Source organism: Heptranchias perlo, chromosome 29 (assembly GCF_035084215.1).
Source record: "Heptranchias perlo isolate sHepPer1 chromosome 29, sHepPer1.hap1, whole genome shotgun sequence".
Taxonomy (NCBI): Eukaryota; Metazoa; Chordata; class Chondrichthyes; order Hexanchiformes; family Hexanchidae; genus Heptranchias; species Heptranchias perlo.
Window position 1 is genome coordinate 37307376 of NC_090353.1, and position 19420 is coordinate 37326795.

A 19420-nucleotide genomic window follows, 5' to 3' on the forward strand; every position below is an offset into this window, starting at 1 on the left:
CTTAGAGTGGTTGGAATGTGGAACTCGCTACCACATGGTGTAGTTGAGGCGAATAGCATAGATGCATTTAAGGGAAGCTAGATAAAGACATGAGGGAGAAAGGAATAGAAGATTATGCTGATAGGGAAAGATGAAGGAAGGTGGGAGGAGGCTGGTATGGAGTATAAACACCGGCACGGACCATTTGGGTTGAACGGCCTGTTTCTGTGCTGTACATTCTATGCAAGACATGAAATGCCCTACCAGGAACAGTGCTAGAAACAGAATCCACTTCACTTACCGGGATTGGTACTGCTGAATACAGTCGAAGCTGCACTGGGGATTGTCCCTGCCGACATTGCAAAGGTAAAATGTGAACATACGCACTTCATTCGGGCAATCTGGCCTTGGAATGGTGATTCGCTGTCAGAACGGAAAGAAAATGTCAGCTTTTTAAAAAAAATACAGCAAATTCCAAAACCGTTCAACGAACATAACCTCCCTTAATGAGTAAACTAGGTGGGCGTAGGACACAAGTAGAAAACAAATTCAAATGATGTAAAAATAACCCAAGGCATATTGGGAACTATGTAAAAAGTCATGATGTGGAAATGCCGGTGATGGACTGGGGTGGACAAATGTAAGGAGTCATACAACACCAGGTTATAGTCCAACAGCTTTATTTGAAATCACAAGCTTTCGGAGCTTTCCTCCTTCATCAGGTGACTCACTGAAGGAATGCTGCATTGTTAGAGGTGCTGTCAGAAGAGACGTTAAACCAATCCTCATCTGTCTGTTCAGGTACACACAAAAGATCCCATGGCATTATTCAAAGAAGAGCAGAGAGTTCACCCGGTGTCCTGACCAACATTCCTCCCTCAACAAAAACCACCAAAAACACATCAATTGGTCATTCATCTCATTGTTATTTGTGGGATCTTGCTGTGTGCAAAATGCCGCCACGGTGGCTTACGCAAGAGTAATTCCTTGTATGTAAAGAACTCGATAAGGTGCTATGTAAGTGCAAATCTTATGTTTTTACTTTAACAATTGTACAAGAGGACGGAGGCTGGGTACTACTGCAGAGTTCAGACGGCTGAGATCCTGATGGAATCACAAGGCATTACTGATGGGGAAAGGTCTGATCACTGCACTGGTCACAGCAGCTAGTGTGGCGTTTACCTGCCATTGAATTAGAAGCTGATGGTTGTTCTTTCAGTGATATTGAGCATTAGAACACTGACCTTCATCAGACCCACAAAGCAACCAATGTAAATTTTATCTCCACTTCAGTCAGTTCCCAATCTGAGTCTTACCAAGAGGTGAAGCAAAGGAGAAATAAACAATTTGAGTTGCCAAAAGGCCTAGTTTTAATTACAGAAAATGCTGGGTAAACTCAGCAGGTCAGGCAGCTTCTGTGGAGAGAGAAACAGAGTTAATGTTTCAGGTTGATGACCGTTTATCAGTTCTGATGAAAGGGCATTGACTTGAAACGTTAACTCTTTCTCTCTCTACAGTGCAGCCTGACCTGCTGAGTGTTTCCAGCATTTTCTGTTTTTATTTCAGATTTCCAGCATCCGCTGTATTTTGCTTTTGTTATCTTGTTTTAATGACACTCTCAAACACTTTGGTGGAAGTTTGTGAAGCTGCTTGATCTGTGGGCATACAATTGAGTGTGTGCTGTCTGACAAGCCTTTAATCAATAATATTAGCAAAAAACACAATGACCACTTTGACTGGGAAAGAGAGAGACACTTGAATCTGAGTGTGGTTGACTGAATGGCGTTGTCGGTACGATACCCAGTTACACCCAACAGTGATTGACAGTGTGAGGCGACACTCCCGGTTCAGCCATAATTTGCACACAGTTAACACAGCCCACTCTATTCAAGAACGAGTAGCAATTTCCAAACAAAGGCTGCCACTTGACAGGAATTCCCATTTCCACCATTAATGTGCCTTCTGGGCAAGGTATTACGGAACATTTAAACTGCTCCCTCACAAAGGCAACTTGAAGACTGGATTATAGCAAAGGTACAATAACTTGTTTATTGGAGCAAATTGGGTTGGGGGGGGAAATCAACAGGGAAAAAACACCTTGCCCTGGACTAATGTAAATATCATTAGGGGTTGTTACAATACAGTGCTCTCACCAGTAGCAACAACAACTTGCATTTATATAACGCCTTTAACGTAGTAAAACGTCCTAAGGTGCTTCACTGGAACGATTATCAAACAAAACTTAACACCGAGCCACATAAGGAGATATTAGTATGGGCGACCAAAAGCTTGGTCAAAGAGGTAGGTTTTCAGGAGCATCTTAAACGGAGGAGAGGTAGAGAGGTTTAGGGAGGGAATTCCAGAGCTTAGGAGCTAGGCAGCTGAAGGCACGGCCGCCAATGGTGGACCGATGGAAATTGGGGATGTCAGAGGCCAGAATTGGAGGAGCGCAGAGATCTAGTATTGGACTAACGTGTTGGACAACCAGTGTTGTCCAATCTATCAGCCACGTAGTAAAACGTCCTAAGGTGCTTCACTGGAACGATTATCAAACAAAATTTAACACCGAGCCACATAAGGAGATATTAGTATGGGTGACCAATACTACCCATGCAGTGAATTGGGAATCCAGATGTGGCAAAGTACATTTCTGATGAGTAAATAACAAATGAGCAATAGACACAGTCGTTGGACGTGTGATCTCAATGCTCATTCACACAGCGTATTCATGTGAACTTTAACCTTTTTGTACATTTGTTGGTAAAATAATACAGCAAAAAGGCAGTGTGTGAATGTTTTTTGATTGTTGTGAGTGCTTTCGTTCCTTGGATACTGAATGGTGGTAGATGTTTGTTAAGTAAATTCACATGCGTGAAGTACATTTACCTGAATTGAGAGGGTGTGCATAAGGTGTTATCTACTAAAATTACCGCGTGTGGCTAAAATGGTGTCACCGTATACACACCTGTGGCTGGTCAGCAATTTCTATTGGACAATGCTCTGAACACATAGCCGAAGCAAGGTATAAAATACTATATATGCCAAACGCCATTAAACTGCTAACAACTTACAATTATACAGCATCTTTCATGTAAAGAAATTCCTCTAGATGCTTCACAGATGGTCGTAAGGAAAACGTATGTTGAGCAGTGAAGTCGCCAGTAAAGAAAAGGTGCTTAAAAGTGAAAAAAAGAGGTGGAGAGTTTTAGAGAGGGAGTTCCAACTGGGGAAGTTGACCGTTCTGCTACCATTGCTGGGACAAAGGGAGGGGAAGAGACGGGAAGGAGATGCACAGAAGACCAGGAGCTTTCTCAATGGCCCAGTGGCTACAGGCTACAGCTGGCGTAGCATTGAGTTATTGAGATCATAAGGTCCCAGGTTCGCTCCCTGGCTGATGGTAGGAGTGTTACAATTGTTCAATGTCTCTGGGTTTGGGGGGAAATATCAGCCAGAGGCTGAGGCTCCTGGTTGCTATCCAGTGACCCCCGTTAGAAAATGAATGTGCATGGATATCGGGTAAGAGTAGGACTGGACTTAACGGTAATGCTGACACTTACTCTCTAGACTCACCATGGAACAATGCGAGTCAACATTGTCTGAGGATTGGGGGTTGGGGGAGAGGAGAGGAAAAGGTAGAACAGGGGCAAAAATTGGAATAGAAACAGTAAAATCAGACAAAAAGATAAACTCTGACCACTGTGGAAGTGACAACTCCTGGAGCCAAACCGCTCCAGAACTCTGAATATTTCTAAAAATTTGCAGTTTTGACAACACGAGAGGGAATTGTATGTAGTGTCTGATCGACATCTCAATGCCCATCACATACAGTCAATCACTCAGAAGTGCAATGATTGTTGTGTAAATAAATGTAATGGTCATTTTGTGCACAAGACAGCACAAATTGCAACGAGATGAATGATTGGTCAATATGTTTTTGGTAGCGTTGGTACAGGGATGCTGGCCAGGACGCCAGGAGAACTGCTCATTTACCAATAGTACCATGGAATTTTTACCAACCACCTGAAGCAGTGAAGCAGACGGAGCCTCAGTTTAATGTCTCATCCGAAGAAGGGACTTCTGATAACACAGCACTCCCTCAGTACTGTACTGGAGTCAACCTAGATGATGTGTTCAAGTGTTGGATTGGGGCTTGAACCCATAATGTGCTAAATCAGAGACAGGAATGCTGCCAACTCAGTCAAGCTGACATACACAACTGAAAGTCAGATTGCCTACCAGGGCAATCTCATGGGACAGGGTCTCTCATAGCTTTGCTGGGCAGCCTGGTGTTCTTTGCCCATTGCACTAAAAAAAGTTATTTTCTCCAATTTTTTCTGACAGCTTGTGAGCAGTCTGTGGTTCTACAACTGAACAATTAAAAAGCTCCAAGCACTCTAAATCAGACACAGACACAGACACAGACACACACACACACACACACACACACACACACACAGACAGACAGACAGACAGACATACAGTGTGTCCCAACCTGCACCAAGTCCCATTCATCCATCACCCCTGTGCTCGGTGACCTGCATTGATTGGCTTCTGGTCTGGCAATGCCTCGATTTTAAAATTTTCATCCTTGTTTTGGATGGCCTCGCCCCTCCCTATTTCTGTAACCTCATCCAGCCCTACAGCCCTCCAATTTCTGGCCTCTTGCGCATTACAGATTTTCATCGCTCCGTCACTGATGGACGTGCCTTCAGCTGTCTCGGCCCTAAGCTCTGGAATTCCCTCCCTAAATCTCTCTGCCTCTCTTTCCTCCTTTAAGGTGCTCCTTAAAACCTACTCTTTGACCAATATGTCCTAATATCTCCTGATGTGGCTTGGTGTCAAATTTTGTTTGATATGCTCCTGTGAAGCAGCTTGAGAGCTTTTACCACATTAAAGGGGCTAAATAAATGCAAATTGTTTTTGTTGTAGATAGCAAGGCAGAAAAAGAGAGACATTGTCATATAGAGAGATAGATATGAGACAAGAGAGAGAAAGGGAGAGCAGAATCTTCTGTTGTGTGTGTGAAACCTGAATTCCACATGAAAGGATAAGACCACAGTTAATGCTAGGTTATCTATTAATCCGTCACATACATCAGGATTATACCACAGTGGAAGTGGGCAATCCTATGATTTGATCCCAGGATTTGGGTAGAGGAACAACACGTGCATTGTGTAATGCTCAGTGAAGACATGGATACTGCTCCTTGTGGGTGCCTCACAGGTATGACTGGAAGCAACACAAGCTCTTAAGGAGACTGCTTAGAACTGAGCTTTACTTTGCCCGACAATCCCTGACCAGCTATTTTATAAAATAGCAAATACATCTGGAATGACGTAACTCCTCGGTCTGGTCAAGGTGTGACGCACTGAAGCCTTCGGGCAAGCTCCCAGGGATACAGTTACAGGAAAAATCACAGCACTAAAATCTCTTGGGATAAGTGATATCCCAAAACAATTTTATTGGCAAACATTCCAGGTCTGGACTGATGACTCAAGCTAGACGTCAAACACCAGGCTTCTGAGTTCGCTCATGGTGCACAACAACTGTGTAAAAAGGCTCGACTCAGTACAGTACTACATCATGCAGACCGGAATGTCCCATGTTACATCTCTGGTCAGTGCTTTATTTGCTGATCACAACCAGGGCAGTACTTGGAGAACTACAATTATCATCAGTGCATTTGGCTTAAACAGGGGGCAAATAATCAGTTAACATTCTGGTTTCTGATGAAGTGACTCCTGCTGTACCCAGCGAGAGTCAGCACCCGGGGAACTGTACCCCAGCGAGAATCAGCACCTGGGGAACTATACCCCAGCAAGAGCCCGGACCCGGGCAATTGTGTACCGCAGACAGCGTCAATGTCGACGGAACTGTACCCAGCGAGAGTCAGCACCCGGGGAACAGTACCCCAGAGAGAGCGCGCGCCTATGGAACTGTACCCCACAGAGAGAGAGCGCCTATGGAACTGTACCCCAGAGAGAGACAGCGCCTATGGAACTGTACCTCAGAGAGAGACAGCGCCTATGGAACTGTACCCCAGAGAGAGACAGCGCCTATGGAACTGTACCCCAGAGAGAGACAGCGCCTATGGAACTGTACCCCAGTGAGAGACAGCGCCTATGGAACTGTACCCCAGTGAGAGACAGCGCCTATGGAACTGTATCCCAGTGAGAGACAGCGCCTATGGAACTGTATCCCAGTGAGAGACAGCGCCTATGGAACTGTATCCCAGTGAGAGACAGTGCCTATGGAACTGTATCCCAGTGAGAGACAGCGCCTATGGAACTGTACCCCAGTGAGAGACAGCGCCTATGGAACTGTACCCCAGTGAGAGACAGCACCTGGGGAACTGTATCCCAGTGAGAGTCAATGTCTATAGAACTGTATCCCAGCTAGTGTCAGTGTCATCCGGTGGTGGGGGGGGGGGGGGGGGGTGTGGGGGGAAGGGTGCTGAAAACTGGCAAAGTAATTTTTTTTATTACAGTTTTTTGAGGCTGTAACTAGCAGGGTAGATAAAGGAGAACCAGTGGCTGTAGTATATTTAGATTTACAAAAGGCATTCGATAAGATACCACATGAAAGGTTGTTACACAAGGTAAGGACTCATGGGGTTGGGGGTAATATATTGACATGGATATAGGATTGGTTAAAGGCCAGAATCGGAGTATAGGGATAAACGGGTCATTCTCAGGTTGGCAGGCTGTAACTAGTGGGGTGCCTCAAGGATCGTGCTTGGGCCTCAGCTATTTACAATCTATATTAGATGAAGGGACCGAGTGTAATGTATCCAAGTTTACTGATGATACAAAGCTAGGTCAGAAAGTAAGCTGTGAGGAGGACACAAAGAATCTGCAAAGGGATATAGACAGGTTAAGTGAGTGGGCAAGAAGGTGGCAGATGGAGACTAATGTGGGGAAATGTGTGGTTATTCCAAAATGAATAACCTCACATTTCCCCACATTAGTCTCCATCTGCCACCTTCTTGCCCACTCACTGAGCCACGGCTGACACCTGCTGAAAAGTAAGGGTCTTGAATGGCACTTGGCATGACTGGGGGAAATGGGGGGCCTTGAATATCTTTAAACTACCAATAGTAAACACGCAGGCAGGCGCTCTCAGAACCTTCCAAAAATTAAACTTTTTAAAATCCCAGCATACAACACACAAAACAAAGGCGCTGGCATTTCCCCAACCCTGTTTCCAGGCATCAACCTTTGATAAATAATACCTTTTCCCAGAAAGTGGAAGGGAGGGGGGGGGTGGGGGGGAAGGAAAGTCTCTTCATGAGCCAGGAGCTTACTGTAAGAAGCAGACGAATTCTGTTTGTCTCATTTCCCAGACTATAAAAGACAACATCGCCAGAAACTAGGAGCTCCTGCAAACCTCTTAACTGTATGCGCCCAAAACAAAATAAAACACAAATGCTCCTTGTACTGGAGAGTTTATGGTTACAGGACGTTGTTCTAACAAGTGAAACCAAAGGCAGAAGACATAATTTACAACTAGGGCAAGTCCACTCAGTTGAAGGGATAAAATTTTGTGACTGCATCGAACATTTCACTGTTCTACCATTGAATTACAGCCATTTCCCCGGCTCCGTTACTTTTTAGGGAACATAGGAACAGGAGTAGGCCATTCAGCCCCTCGAGCCTGTTCCGCCATTCAATTAGATCACGGCCGATATGTATTTTAACTCTATCTACACACCTTGGTTCCGTAACCCTTAACATCCTTGCCTAACAAAAATGAGGGAACTTTCCTTCAGGAGATTATATGGATTAAGTACAGTCCAGATATGGGTATGCTGTACATTGCATCATAGTATTTTACAGCGCAGAAGGAGGCCATTCGGCCCATCGTGCCTGTGCCGGCTCTTTGAAAGAGCTATCCAATTAATCACACTCCCTTGCTCTTTCCCCAGAGCTCTGTGAACTTTTTCCCTTCAAGTATTTATCCAATTCCCTTTTGAAAGTTATTGTTGAATCTGCTATTTCAGGCAGTGCATTCCAGATCATAACAACCCTGCGCAAAAAAATGTTTCCTCATGTCGGCTCTGATTCTTTTGCCAATCACTTTAAATCTGTGTCCTCTGGTTACCGACCCTTCTGCCATGGAAACAGTTTCTTCTTATTTATTCTATATCAAAACCCTTCATGATTTTGAACACCTCTATCAAATCTCCTCTTAATCTTCCCTGTTCTAAGGAGAGCAATCCCAGCTTCTCCAGACTCTCCACGTAACTGAAATCCTTCATCCCTCGTATCATTCTAGTAAATCTCTTCTGCACCCTCTCTAAGGCCTCGACATCCGTCCTAAAGTGTGGTGCCCAGAATTGAACACACTACTCCAACTGAGGCCTAACTAGTGATTTATAAAGGTTTAGCATAATTTCCTTGCTTTTATACCCTATGCCTCTATTAATAACACCCAGGAGCCTTCTCAACTTGTCCTGCCAACTTCAAAGATTTGTGTACACACACCCCCAGGTCTCTATGTTCCTGTACCCCCTTTAAATTGTACCATTTAGTTTATGTTGCCTCTCCTCAGTCTTCCTTTTCACTTTTGGTCTGTGGAAGGCGTGGATTTGCCTGGTCAATTGGTCTTTTTAAGTTCCATGGTTTTACTTGCCCCTTTAATTACCTAACTGGAAAAGAGACATGAAAGGGCAAAAAAGGGATAAACAAACTTAAAAGGTAGGATTACTTGGAGAGCAGTAATTTTGAATCTAAAGTAGGGCCCGACATTCTTGCTGGCTCCGTTGCAATGGTTCAATTGGCAACGTTAACACGCAATGGAGCCATATAACCCAGAGGTTACCGACCCAATTCTTGATCTGGACCAAGTGAGCTGATCTCAGGCACGGGCACTACAATGTGCTTCAGCATCCCCAGACACCATCTAGTATCTCCTCCTGGAAAGTATACATGTGGACATCAGGAGAGGGCCGGATCAGGCTTAGCTATAGTACCCTTCCTTAACACTCAAATAGTCTGCTAGTTCTCATCACCCTCTAGGTTCACATATCTAGTACCTCACCAAGAGACTGTCCTTGAGGGTGGCTAGTACCTGTGGAACTGCACCCCAGCGAGAGTCAGCACCTCCAGGAGAAAAGAGAGAAAACTCTGCCTGCTCAGTAAGAGGAGTACTGTCCATTAACAAATTAGCCTCATGCACAGCTGGCACATTAGGTCCGCCAGTTACAATGAAACATCTGGAAGACATATGCAGCACGCCTGAATCAAATAAGGTTCAACACCCAACCAAGATTGAGCTTGAGTTGAGTTTGAGTCTTCCTTTCCCTTGCCCAAGAGGCCATTATTCACAAGTGAGCAATACAATTGAGGGGTCATTGCAACCAAGCCCAATCCCATCATCACTCAATGCCCACACAAGTATACTTTCCAACAAGAGTCACTGGATCAGAAGATGGAGTTATGGCTGAATCCCATTCCTAGCCTAGTGAAGGTTAAACTTTCTTTAGGAACATCAGACACTGTATTACTTCCACGTTACCTTTCAAGTGCTTGTCGAGAAACACAGGGGAGTCTACAAGGGCATCAGTTATCTGCTCAGCAGCAATGGTTCATAAATACTATTAAAAATGTTAGTTCCCATTCAAATCAGCCCTTCGAACTATAAAAGTTGACAATATAGGAGAACACACCCTAGCAATGGAGTCAGCACCTTCAGGAGATAAGAGGAACATAGGAACAGGAGTAGGCCATTCAGCCCCTCATGCCTGCTCTGCCATTTGATAAGATCATGGCTGATCGGTGATCTAACTCCATATACCTGCCTTTGGCCCATATCCCTTAATACCTTTGGTTGCCAAAAAGCTATCTATCTCAGATTTAAATTTAGTAATTGAGCTAGTATCAATTGCCGTTTGCGGAAGAGAGTTCCAAACTTCTACCACCTTTTGTGTAGAAATGTTTTCTAATCTCGCTCCTGAAAGGTCTGGCTCTAATTTTTAGACTGTACCCCCACTCCTAGAATCCCCAACCAGCGGAAATAGTTTCTCTCTATCCACCCTATCTGTTCCCCTTAATATATTATAAACTTCGATCAGATCACCCCTTAACCTTCGAAACTCTAGAGAATACAACCCCAATTTGTGTAATCTCTCCTCATAACTTAACCCTTGAAGTCCGGGTATCATTCTAGTAAACCTACGCTGCACTCCTTCCAAGGCCAGTACGTCCTTCCGAAGGTGCGGTGCCCAGAACTGCTCACAGAGGGGGATAAAACAGAGGCAGTCCAGTCCCAGTTTGACTCACTTGGCGAAACAAGCTACACTAATGGCACTTTCTGTAAGAGCAGACTGTTTAACAACTCATCACAAAAATGGACACATTTTCCCTGAGTTTAGCACACCCAGATAAAACTGCCATGTATTCCATCAATTTAAAAAAATTGAAGCAGTAAAGTTTCAAATCCAGCATTAATGAGCCATGTAAACTGAATATTAGAGAGCAAATGCTCACAACACCGCCTATGTCCCCACCATAGCTCGACTGTCCAATTGGGTAACTGAGCGACAAGAGACCGGAAAGTTGCAGGTTTGATTCCCGGTCTGTACAGAATTCACTGATCTCAGTAGGGGTGCTACAATCATAATGAGTTCGCCAGTGCTATGGAGGAAGCAGGGAGATATAAAAAAGCGATCAGCAAGGGATCTCACACTATCCAGTGACCCTGCTGTGAAGTGCGTGCCTGCGAACGTCGAGCAAGGGCAGGATTAGGCTGGCCTGTGAAGTCTCTGGAGAAATAGTCTGGCGACATTCATTGTCTGGGCTCACACATGAAGAATGGCCACTTGTGCAAGAAGGTGGCTGGCATTCCTAGAACTAGTCCCCAGCAAGAGTCGGCTCCTTCAGGAGGGGTGATCATAATATTAGGGTATTTTTGTCCCCCCTCCATTTTAAGAACTAGACAATTAAATAGAAATTAATAAATTGTTAATTGTACATGTGTTGAGGTAGAAAAGATGTGTATTTCAAAACATGCAAATCACACAGACCTCCAGGAGATACAATTAATTGCTCTGGTTTTTCTGGTAAAGGCACAGCTGGGCACTTGGTCAAATAGACTTCAATTAACCTCCCGAAACCACACATCGACATTTCTACTGGGAACCCTAGTACATGCAAATTTTGAGAGGGGGATTTTCTGAGTCCTATTTTCGGAGTGTACAAAGCCAGCTATTGTTTCCGATTTTGAGGCTGTCCTTCCTCTCCTCAAAGTACAGAGCCACATGAGTTCTAATCCTTTGCATTAATGTAAGTGTCGAGAGTCTACATAAAGCTGCGATTCCAGGCACAGTACAAAAAAGATTTCAGCCAGCAAACCTGGCCACTGTCATTCTCCAGTACTGATGGTCTCTGGTTGAAAATGTGACCCTTTTTAGGTCCACAGTCCTCTTTAACAAATGCAGCTTTAACAAATGCATCAATCTTCTCCCCAACTCTCCCAAGGCCACTGATTCGTGCTCTGGTTTGATTCCATGGGCTCTATCAGCAGTGCGATATCTCGTCCAAGTGGCTACTCATCATGTGTGAGCCGAGAAAGGGAGTGTTGGTAAACCAGTTGATTGTGGAATGCATCACAGCTGTTCTTATCCGACCTACACACACACACACCAAACCAACGTGAATACTTTCCAGCGGGATCACTGGAGACTGATCAGGAGAAGACATTTCAGCTAACTTTTCCCCTCCCTAGTCCAGGGCACTGCGGCCAATTGTAGCCCCCCACAAGTGTTGTTGTTGAATCAACCAATACAGCCCAGGAATCAAATCTGGGGCCTTCTGGTTGTATAGCTCAGGTACAGGTTGTCTTTACCAATGGGGGAAGTCAGCTCCATGTTCTGCAATCTTCCAGTGTTGCACATAATCCTCATCCCTAACATTTCCCTGTCTCAATAGCTGGGCCATCATGGGCCAATGGTGAAGGCATCTGAGTGACAAGAAGGGCAACTTTAACTTAGCAGAATTCTTTTTTGGTCACAAATACCTGTGGTGTCATTTGGAATATTTAGCATATCAAAACCAACACTACATGAAAAAACATCCTACTTTACCCAATGCACCACTTCCCGTGTCATACTTGGAATTCACCACCTCAAATTGCTCCTGCCCACAATGAGACTTGGTACCAACCAGTATAAAAGCATATTGGATCCTTGGCTTTATAAATAGAGGCATAGAGTACAAATGCAAGGATGTTATGCCAAACCTTTATAAATCACTGGTTAGGCCCCAGCTAGAGTATTGCGTTTAATTCTGGGCACCACACTTTAGGAAGAATGTCAAGGCCTTGGAGAGGGTGCAGAGCAGATTTACTAGAATGGTACTGGGAATGAGGGACTTCAGTTGTATGGAGAGACTAGAGAACCTGGGATTGTCCTCCTTACAGCAGAGAAGGTTGTGGGGAGATTTAATAGAGGTGTTCAAATTTATGAACGGTTTTGATTGAGTAGATAGGGAGAAACTGTTTCCACTGGCAGGAGGGTCAGTGTAACCAGATGACACAGATTTAAGGTAATTGGCAAATGAACCAGAGGGGAGATGAGGAGAAATTTTTTTTACGCAATGAGTTATTACGATCTAGAATGCACTGCGTGAAAGGGTGGTGGAAGCAAATTCAATGATAACTTTCAAAAGAGAATTGGATATATACATGAAAAATTTGCAGGGCTATGGAGAAAGAATAGGGGAGTGGGATTAATTGGATAGCTCTTTCAAAGAACTAAGTGGCACGATGGGCCGAATGGCCTCCTCCGGTGCTGTACGATTCTATGATAACGTACCCCAGTGTTATAGCAACAGACCTGTATTCACCAATACCATACCCCAATGTTATACAGTGACAGACATGTACCCACCTGGTCTGTCCTGGTATTACACTGGGATACAGTACTGGTACACCCATCCTGGCTTGGGCATTTAACGCCATTCCTTTATAGTCACTGCTCAATATCCTGGAATTCCCTACCTAACACCATTGTGGGAGCACCATCATCACATGGACTGCAGTGGTTCAAGGAGAAGTTCCACTGTCACCTTCTCGGGGCAATTAAGGATGGGCAATAAATATGGCCTTGCTAGTACTGCCCACACCCCAAGAAGAAATTTTTAAAATCCTGACCCTGTGTGCTTTCCAGAATGGGGATTAATAGTCAGCGATCATAAGCAGGAACTCTGGCTGATTTTCTGTTTTCTAACCTAGGGACACTGAAGCCAACTGCAGCATTCCCAGTACTGCCCTGGCCTACATTCGTTAACTGTGCACAGACCGGGAAACGGATCTGGGAACTTCTAATTGTTATAGCTCAGCTTTAAATATCATAAGAAACAATAAAACCACTTCCAATTAGACTGGATACGAGAGGGATATATAAATCAGCAATGGCCGAATAATGGGTTCTCCTGGGAGTAGCTGTGTCTTTACTTTGGAGGGGCAGGATACCTGAAAGGAACTGCAAACCAGTAGCAGCAAAAATAAGTGTCCTGGAACATTCTGAGCTAACTCTATGTTTAACATTTGACAATTGACCTCCTGAAAAATGTGCTGCTACAGAACATTCTAGAAACTTTTCAATAGCAGCCTGAATAGCGGGAATGCAAGCTGCATAAACGCAGTGCATAAATTTAATGCAGTACGTATGAAAATGAAAAACTGCGCAGAAAGAACTTCATCCCCAACCTCCAGTGATACAGCATGTGATACTCAAGTAAGGGTCTCGGCCCGTGCTGGCTTGGCTGCTACATGGAGTGAGTGCGTCAGCATGACCAGCTCTCCTTGTGGCTTGTACACCCAGCATTGTAAAGCTTCTGTAGGCTTCATTGCAATATATGGAATATCTCCCAATAGGGAGAAGACATAAATGACCAATTATGGGGGCATTTTAGATGATAGAACTTCCGCTTTGCACAGTTAGGTTCAAACAAAAATGATTGTCAGGCCGTTTACAGCATGCTGTGTGATCGCTATCAAATGAAAATACTTCCATGGTTAGTTACCAGAGGCTCAGCCCTGAACTTGCTGAGCAGTGGAGAATATTTCTGCACCAAGTAATCAGGCCACTCTATAAAACAATCCTGCACAGCACTAATGGGAGCCAATCCTTCAACACTGAGTGTTAGATCTCGATAAAGCATCAATCCAAACAGCTGCTGAGCAGAGAGCAATGTTGTTTCACTGCAGGAAAACATTATCTATATCTAATATATTAAAAATCATACATCTGTGTGCACTTCCCATCAATTTTTTCCCATGATATATTCCTGTCATTATAATGGAGACTGCCTATGTAAACTTGTCACGCTGTAATTACACCCTTCGCTCAGTGGAGGTGCCGCAGGTTCACTACTGATGGGAGGGGATAATTGCAGGGTGACAAGTTTACATAGGCAGTTTCCATTATAAAAGTGGACATAGGAATTTATAATGGAAAAAATAAAAATGAGGACAGAACACATGACTTTAAAATGGGGAATGCACATCCTGGTCTAATTATTCCCCTGGCCTCTTAACATTCCACCTGGTCTTGACTCCTCTGCCAGCAATTACAGGGCAGCAGTGGGCATTGTACCAGTCGAGGACCACAACATGCTGCGAGATCCTAGAGGCCACAAATTCCGTCCTCCCCTTCCGAATTGCGGAGAGATTGTCACGCAGTCTGGCCAAGAGGCAAGTAGTTCCTGTCCAAGAGTTTAGCTGGCTGCGCTATTTAAAAGGCAATTTTGGATTGATGATTGGCTGTTGATGGTGCGTGTGCAATACTCTCCCCATCATTGGCACACCCTCGCTATAAAGGGGATGAATTCCACATGCATAATATTATCAGGAACAGACTTTTCCTGGGTGCTGATGGAACGTACAATTCAGGACGCTCCAATCTAACAGTTGCCAACTTTGGTTGGACATATTCCTGGAGGTTTCATCACATTGACCTCCAACGTCCCTGCCCAGTCAAACAGCCTTCTAACCCCATCTTCAATATTTTTATAACTAATAAACAAAAATGTTCAAAGAAAATGAAAAAAATATATTTGTAATGCCCCCATGATTTTTTCCCCCCCGGTTTGCTTGCAGCAATATCCAAGAGATTAATCTTTAATTCTTGGAGACTCCAGGGCAACCCCACAAGGGTTGGCAACCCTACTCCAACTGGCTGAAAGGCAGGCTGAAAGAGATCCTCTATGATCGCGTAGATAGGACTGGTGCCATACCGCTAAAGGATAACGGGGAACGTGGCACTCCTATAGGCTATAAATTGGCCCCCCACCCGCTCCTTTCCTGTGCCAGAACCCGAGGAACTCCAAAACTTAACTGGCATCCTGTTTCAGCAAGTAGGACCGGGGAAACTGTTGAGCAAGATTTGTGGAGGCACCAAATCAACATAATCAAATCGATTAGCATAGCTAAATGTTAACGTAAACTAAACAGAGACAGGCTAAGAATGTGGCCAAAACTTGCACGACACCAACAGTTGAACAGGTCCATCCAGGGTCTGTCAGCCAGGTCACTGATTAATAAATAGGATGACAGAAGCTGAGGCCTGCTGATCACACAAGTGGTCAAGTTCGATTCAAGAAAGTGCTAAATAAGCATTTGTCCCTTTCGGCTTTCCCAGAACTGCCTCTATTTATGCTGGTGCACACACTTAAATATAAAAAAGACCCTCGCCCAAAAAAAAAGCCAGTTATTAAAATTAATTTTGCTCCAGTCTCAGTTGTAATCCTACACTCAACTATTTCATAATAGCCTCAACCAGCATTAAACAGATTAAGAAGCGTGAGAGGCTCGCCGGTTTTTTAGCTAGTTCCCCCCGCCCCACCCCTGAAGACACGGACTCTGGCTCAGGCTCCAGCCGTATCCTGGTACCTCGCCAAAGTTTCGAAAGTGACAATTTTGTTGTGCTACTAGACTTTTAATGACCATTCCGGTCAGCCCTCTTCAGCCATTAGAAGGTCTCAGCAGTTAAAGGCTAGTGAGCAGCGATCTGCACAGTTCGCCTTCACTGGTGTGAGCACGAAGCATAACTTCAGAGACCCAGCATTAATGATGCTGATGGCTCAGCAAGTTTATCTAATGATGATCAAAATCACACAAATCAGGGCACAGGTTCAATCTATGGTCTGCGCTGAGTTAGCTGATCTCAGCCAGGGTGACACTGGAGATGGTACAATCGGCCGCACGGTCCCTGGGCTAGGAAGCAGAAAAAATGCCAGGGTTCCTCGGTCCTGATCACTGCCCACTGACACCTACTGGAAGGTACCATGTGTGGATGGCAGGCAAGGGCTGGACATGGGTTGACTGTGATGCCCTCCACAGTCAAATAGCCCAGTGACCCTCAATGTCTAGAATCATACTAAATGAGTGACCAGTTTCACAGAGCACATAACCCAGTATGACTTACTGTGTGTGGCGGGGGGTGGGGGGGCGGGGATGATCTACAGCAAGTCTGATTCAGAGGACATCCACGGCCTGTGTTTTCTGCAAGTGGGAATCCTGATGAATCACTAAAGATAGCGAATTATTGAAGGTCTTCGACATAAGGAGCACAACACGTTAATCACACCATATCGCACAGGTCTCAAAGAGCAGTAGGACGGCTCAAAGTATTTGTGCACCTGAAATTGACAGCCAAATACGGGTAGGGGCCTTCCGAGCAAGTGGGAACCTACCCCTCAAGGCTCAGGCATCTCAGCCGTATTTGTGTTTATATTTCTCACTTGTTGGTTTGACCTATTCGAATTTTGTGGGCAGGAAGTTTGGAAAAGTCTTTTCTTAGCGCTGTGGTCTCATTGGTGGATAAATCCCAAATCAGAACGCCGCGATCTGTCAGTATCAGCAACTCGAGATATACAGGAATTAATAGGAGCAGCGATTTAAACTGTACACATGATCCCTGAGGCTCCATGATACAAACCGATGCAGCCCACCAAGGCAATAAAGCTCGGATTCCTGGAAATATAGGATTAAGTGGGGAAGTATTCGTCAAGGAAGTCCCATATTTTTGTGCTGAACATTTAGAAACTTACAGAATCTGTATATTATACAGTGCATCTGTAAACAAAAGGTATGTCTTCCCTTTGCAACTAATATTTTTAAGCAACCCTGAGCCGAGGTCACTGCAATTTCCTACATGCCAGTAGACGCAGACCTAGACTCCAACTCGACAGGTGCTCCACCCCCCCTCCTCCAACTCGACGGGTGCTCCCCCCCCTCCTCCAACTCGACGGGTGCTCCCCCCCCTCCTCCAACTCGACGGGTGCTCCCCCCCCCTCCTCCAACTCGACGGGTGCTCCCCCCCCCTCCTCCAACTCGACGGGTGCTCTCCCCCCCCTCCTCCAACTCGACGGGTGCTCCCCCCCCCCTCCTCCAACTCGACGGGTGCTCCCCCCCCTTCCTCCAACTCGACGGGTGCTCCCCCCCCCCCTCCAACTCGACGGGTGCTCTCCCCCCCCTCCTCCAACTCGACGGGTGCTCCCCCCCCCCTCCTCCAACTCGACGGGTGCTCCCCCCCCCTCCTCCAACTCGACGGGTGCTCCCCCCCCCCTCCTCCAACTCGACGGGTGCTCCCCCCCCCCTCCTCCAACTCGACGGGTGCTCCCCCCCCCCTCCTCCAACTCGACGGGTGCTCCCCCCCCTCCTCCAACTCGACAGGTGCTCCCCGCCCCTCCTCCAACTCGACGGGTGCTCCCCCCCTCCTCCAACTCGACAGGTGCTCCCCGCCCCTCCTCCAACTCGACGGGTGCTCCCCCTCCCTCCTCCAACTCACAGCATAAACGTAGTTATATCCACTCTGTGAAATTAGCCTGTTTAATGATGGACACCCTTGCATGTGATTTTTAGTGCCTCGCCCTTTGAAAATGATAGGTAGCTCGCTGTATTTTAATGTGAGTGCTATCTGCCTCGCTCAGTCCATTCATTTAAAAAAAAGACATCTCAACCTGCCTGAAAAACAGGCTGTGACTGTAAGTGCGTTACTGGTAGTATCCTGGACACGCTGGCCCAGAGCCAGGTCGTAAGGAGACCTTTAGAGCACTGCTGAGCCCCACAACTGCAGGCAGATATTAAGATCCATTACCCATCTGAACCGTTTGCACATGGTTAGGTTTCACCTATTTCGGTCCTTGAGGGTTCACAATTTTAACAGCTTAACAGATCCAAGTGGTCCCAAATTTAATGCCAGAATAACTTCTACAAGGTATTAGCTTTCATTTAATTTGATAAGGCAGTACTTATTGCTTATCCCTAACGTGAGGCATGATTCACAGGTAAAGAGCATCCCTTCCCTGACAGCTTCAGTGAACCAGTTGAGGTTTTTATGGTAACCTAGCCCAGAAATTACCAAATTTATTGAACTCAAATTCACAACTTGCCATGGTGGGATTTGAACTCATGACCTCTGGGATGCTGGCCCAGTGCCAGAACCACTAGGCTATCACAGATAGGTTTTTCTAGCCCTTGCCAGTCTCAGCTGCAGCACACGGATTATATTATATATAAAAATCAAAAGAGGAGAGGATACATTCAGACAAGTGAGACCAGAAACAAGTCCCAGACGAACTCTAGTTGGCAGTATCTCTTTTGGTATCTGCAGATGGTGAAATAGCTGTATGCAACTGTCAGACTCGCATCTCTAGTCACCCACTCCCACTGCCCACCCCCCTCAAAAAAAACACACAAGGAAACAAACCCCCTTTTGAGGCCATCGTACATCAAACAGGAGACTTCGGCCTTTACTCGCTGCAGTAATTAATTACAAAGTTTGACCAGTGGGAGTCCATCCAGGGGTCAAACAGCTCCCGGCAACAGCACTTGTACCCTTCCCCACAGTGCACCAACAACCCTCCCTACAACAGCTCAACCTGGTCTCAGATGGCGGCGGTGGGGGGGCGGGGGGTATCATGTCTGGCTACGGCTCGTTCTCCCAGACAAGACTGAATGGATATGTCCTTCAGAGAGCTGTGCACAGGCACAGTGGGCCAAATGGCTTTCATCTGTGCTGTAGAATTCTGTGCTTCTATGGGTTTGAGTTATCTCCAAAGTCATCATGCTGAAATGTCTTTCCAGAACAATTTTATACTGCAGCTGAAAAGAAATTAAAAATGAAACAAATCAAATTGTCAAGTTTAAAAAAAAATCCCAGAGCTCCCTACGTAACAGGACTGTGGGAGCACCTTCACCTCCCAGACTGCAGCAGTTCAAGAAGGCGGCTCACCACCTCAAGGGCAACTAGGGATGGGCAATAAATGTCAGCCTTGTCAACGACACCCATATCACAAGAATGAATAAAACTTTTTTTTAAAAAAACACTTGCATTTATGTAGTGCTTTGTCCATTCTCTCAAAAGTCCCAAAGCGTCTCACATACAATTATTAAGTGCAGTGACTATTATTATGTAATTGTAAACAATTTTACAACA

At 45.4% G+C, this 19420-nt stretch overlaps 1 protein-coding gene across 1 annotated transcript in view; it reads right to left on the reverse strand.

Annotated features, from left to right (window-relative positions):
• The window catches only part of ell (elongation factor RNA polymerase II), a 122633-nt gene that overhangs the window by 59509 nt on the left and 43704 nt on the right, over window positions 1-19420 (reverse strand). The window contains exon 3 of the mRNA XM_067968580.1: window positions 281-402. Within this exon, the coding sequence (XP_067824681.1) occupies window positions 281-402 (122 nt within the window). The remainder of the gene's footprint in view (window positions 1-280; window positions 403-19420) is intronic.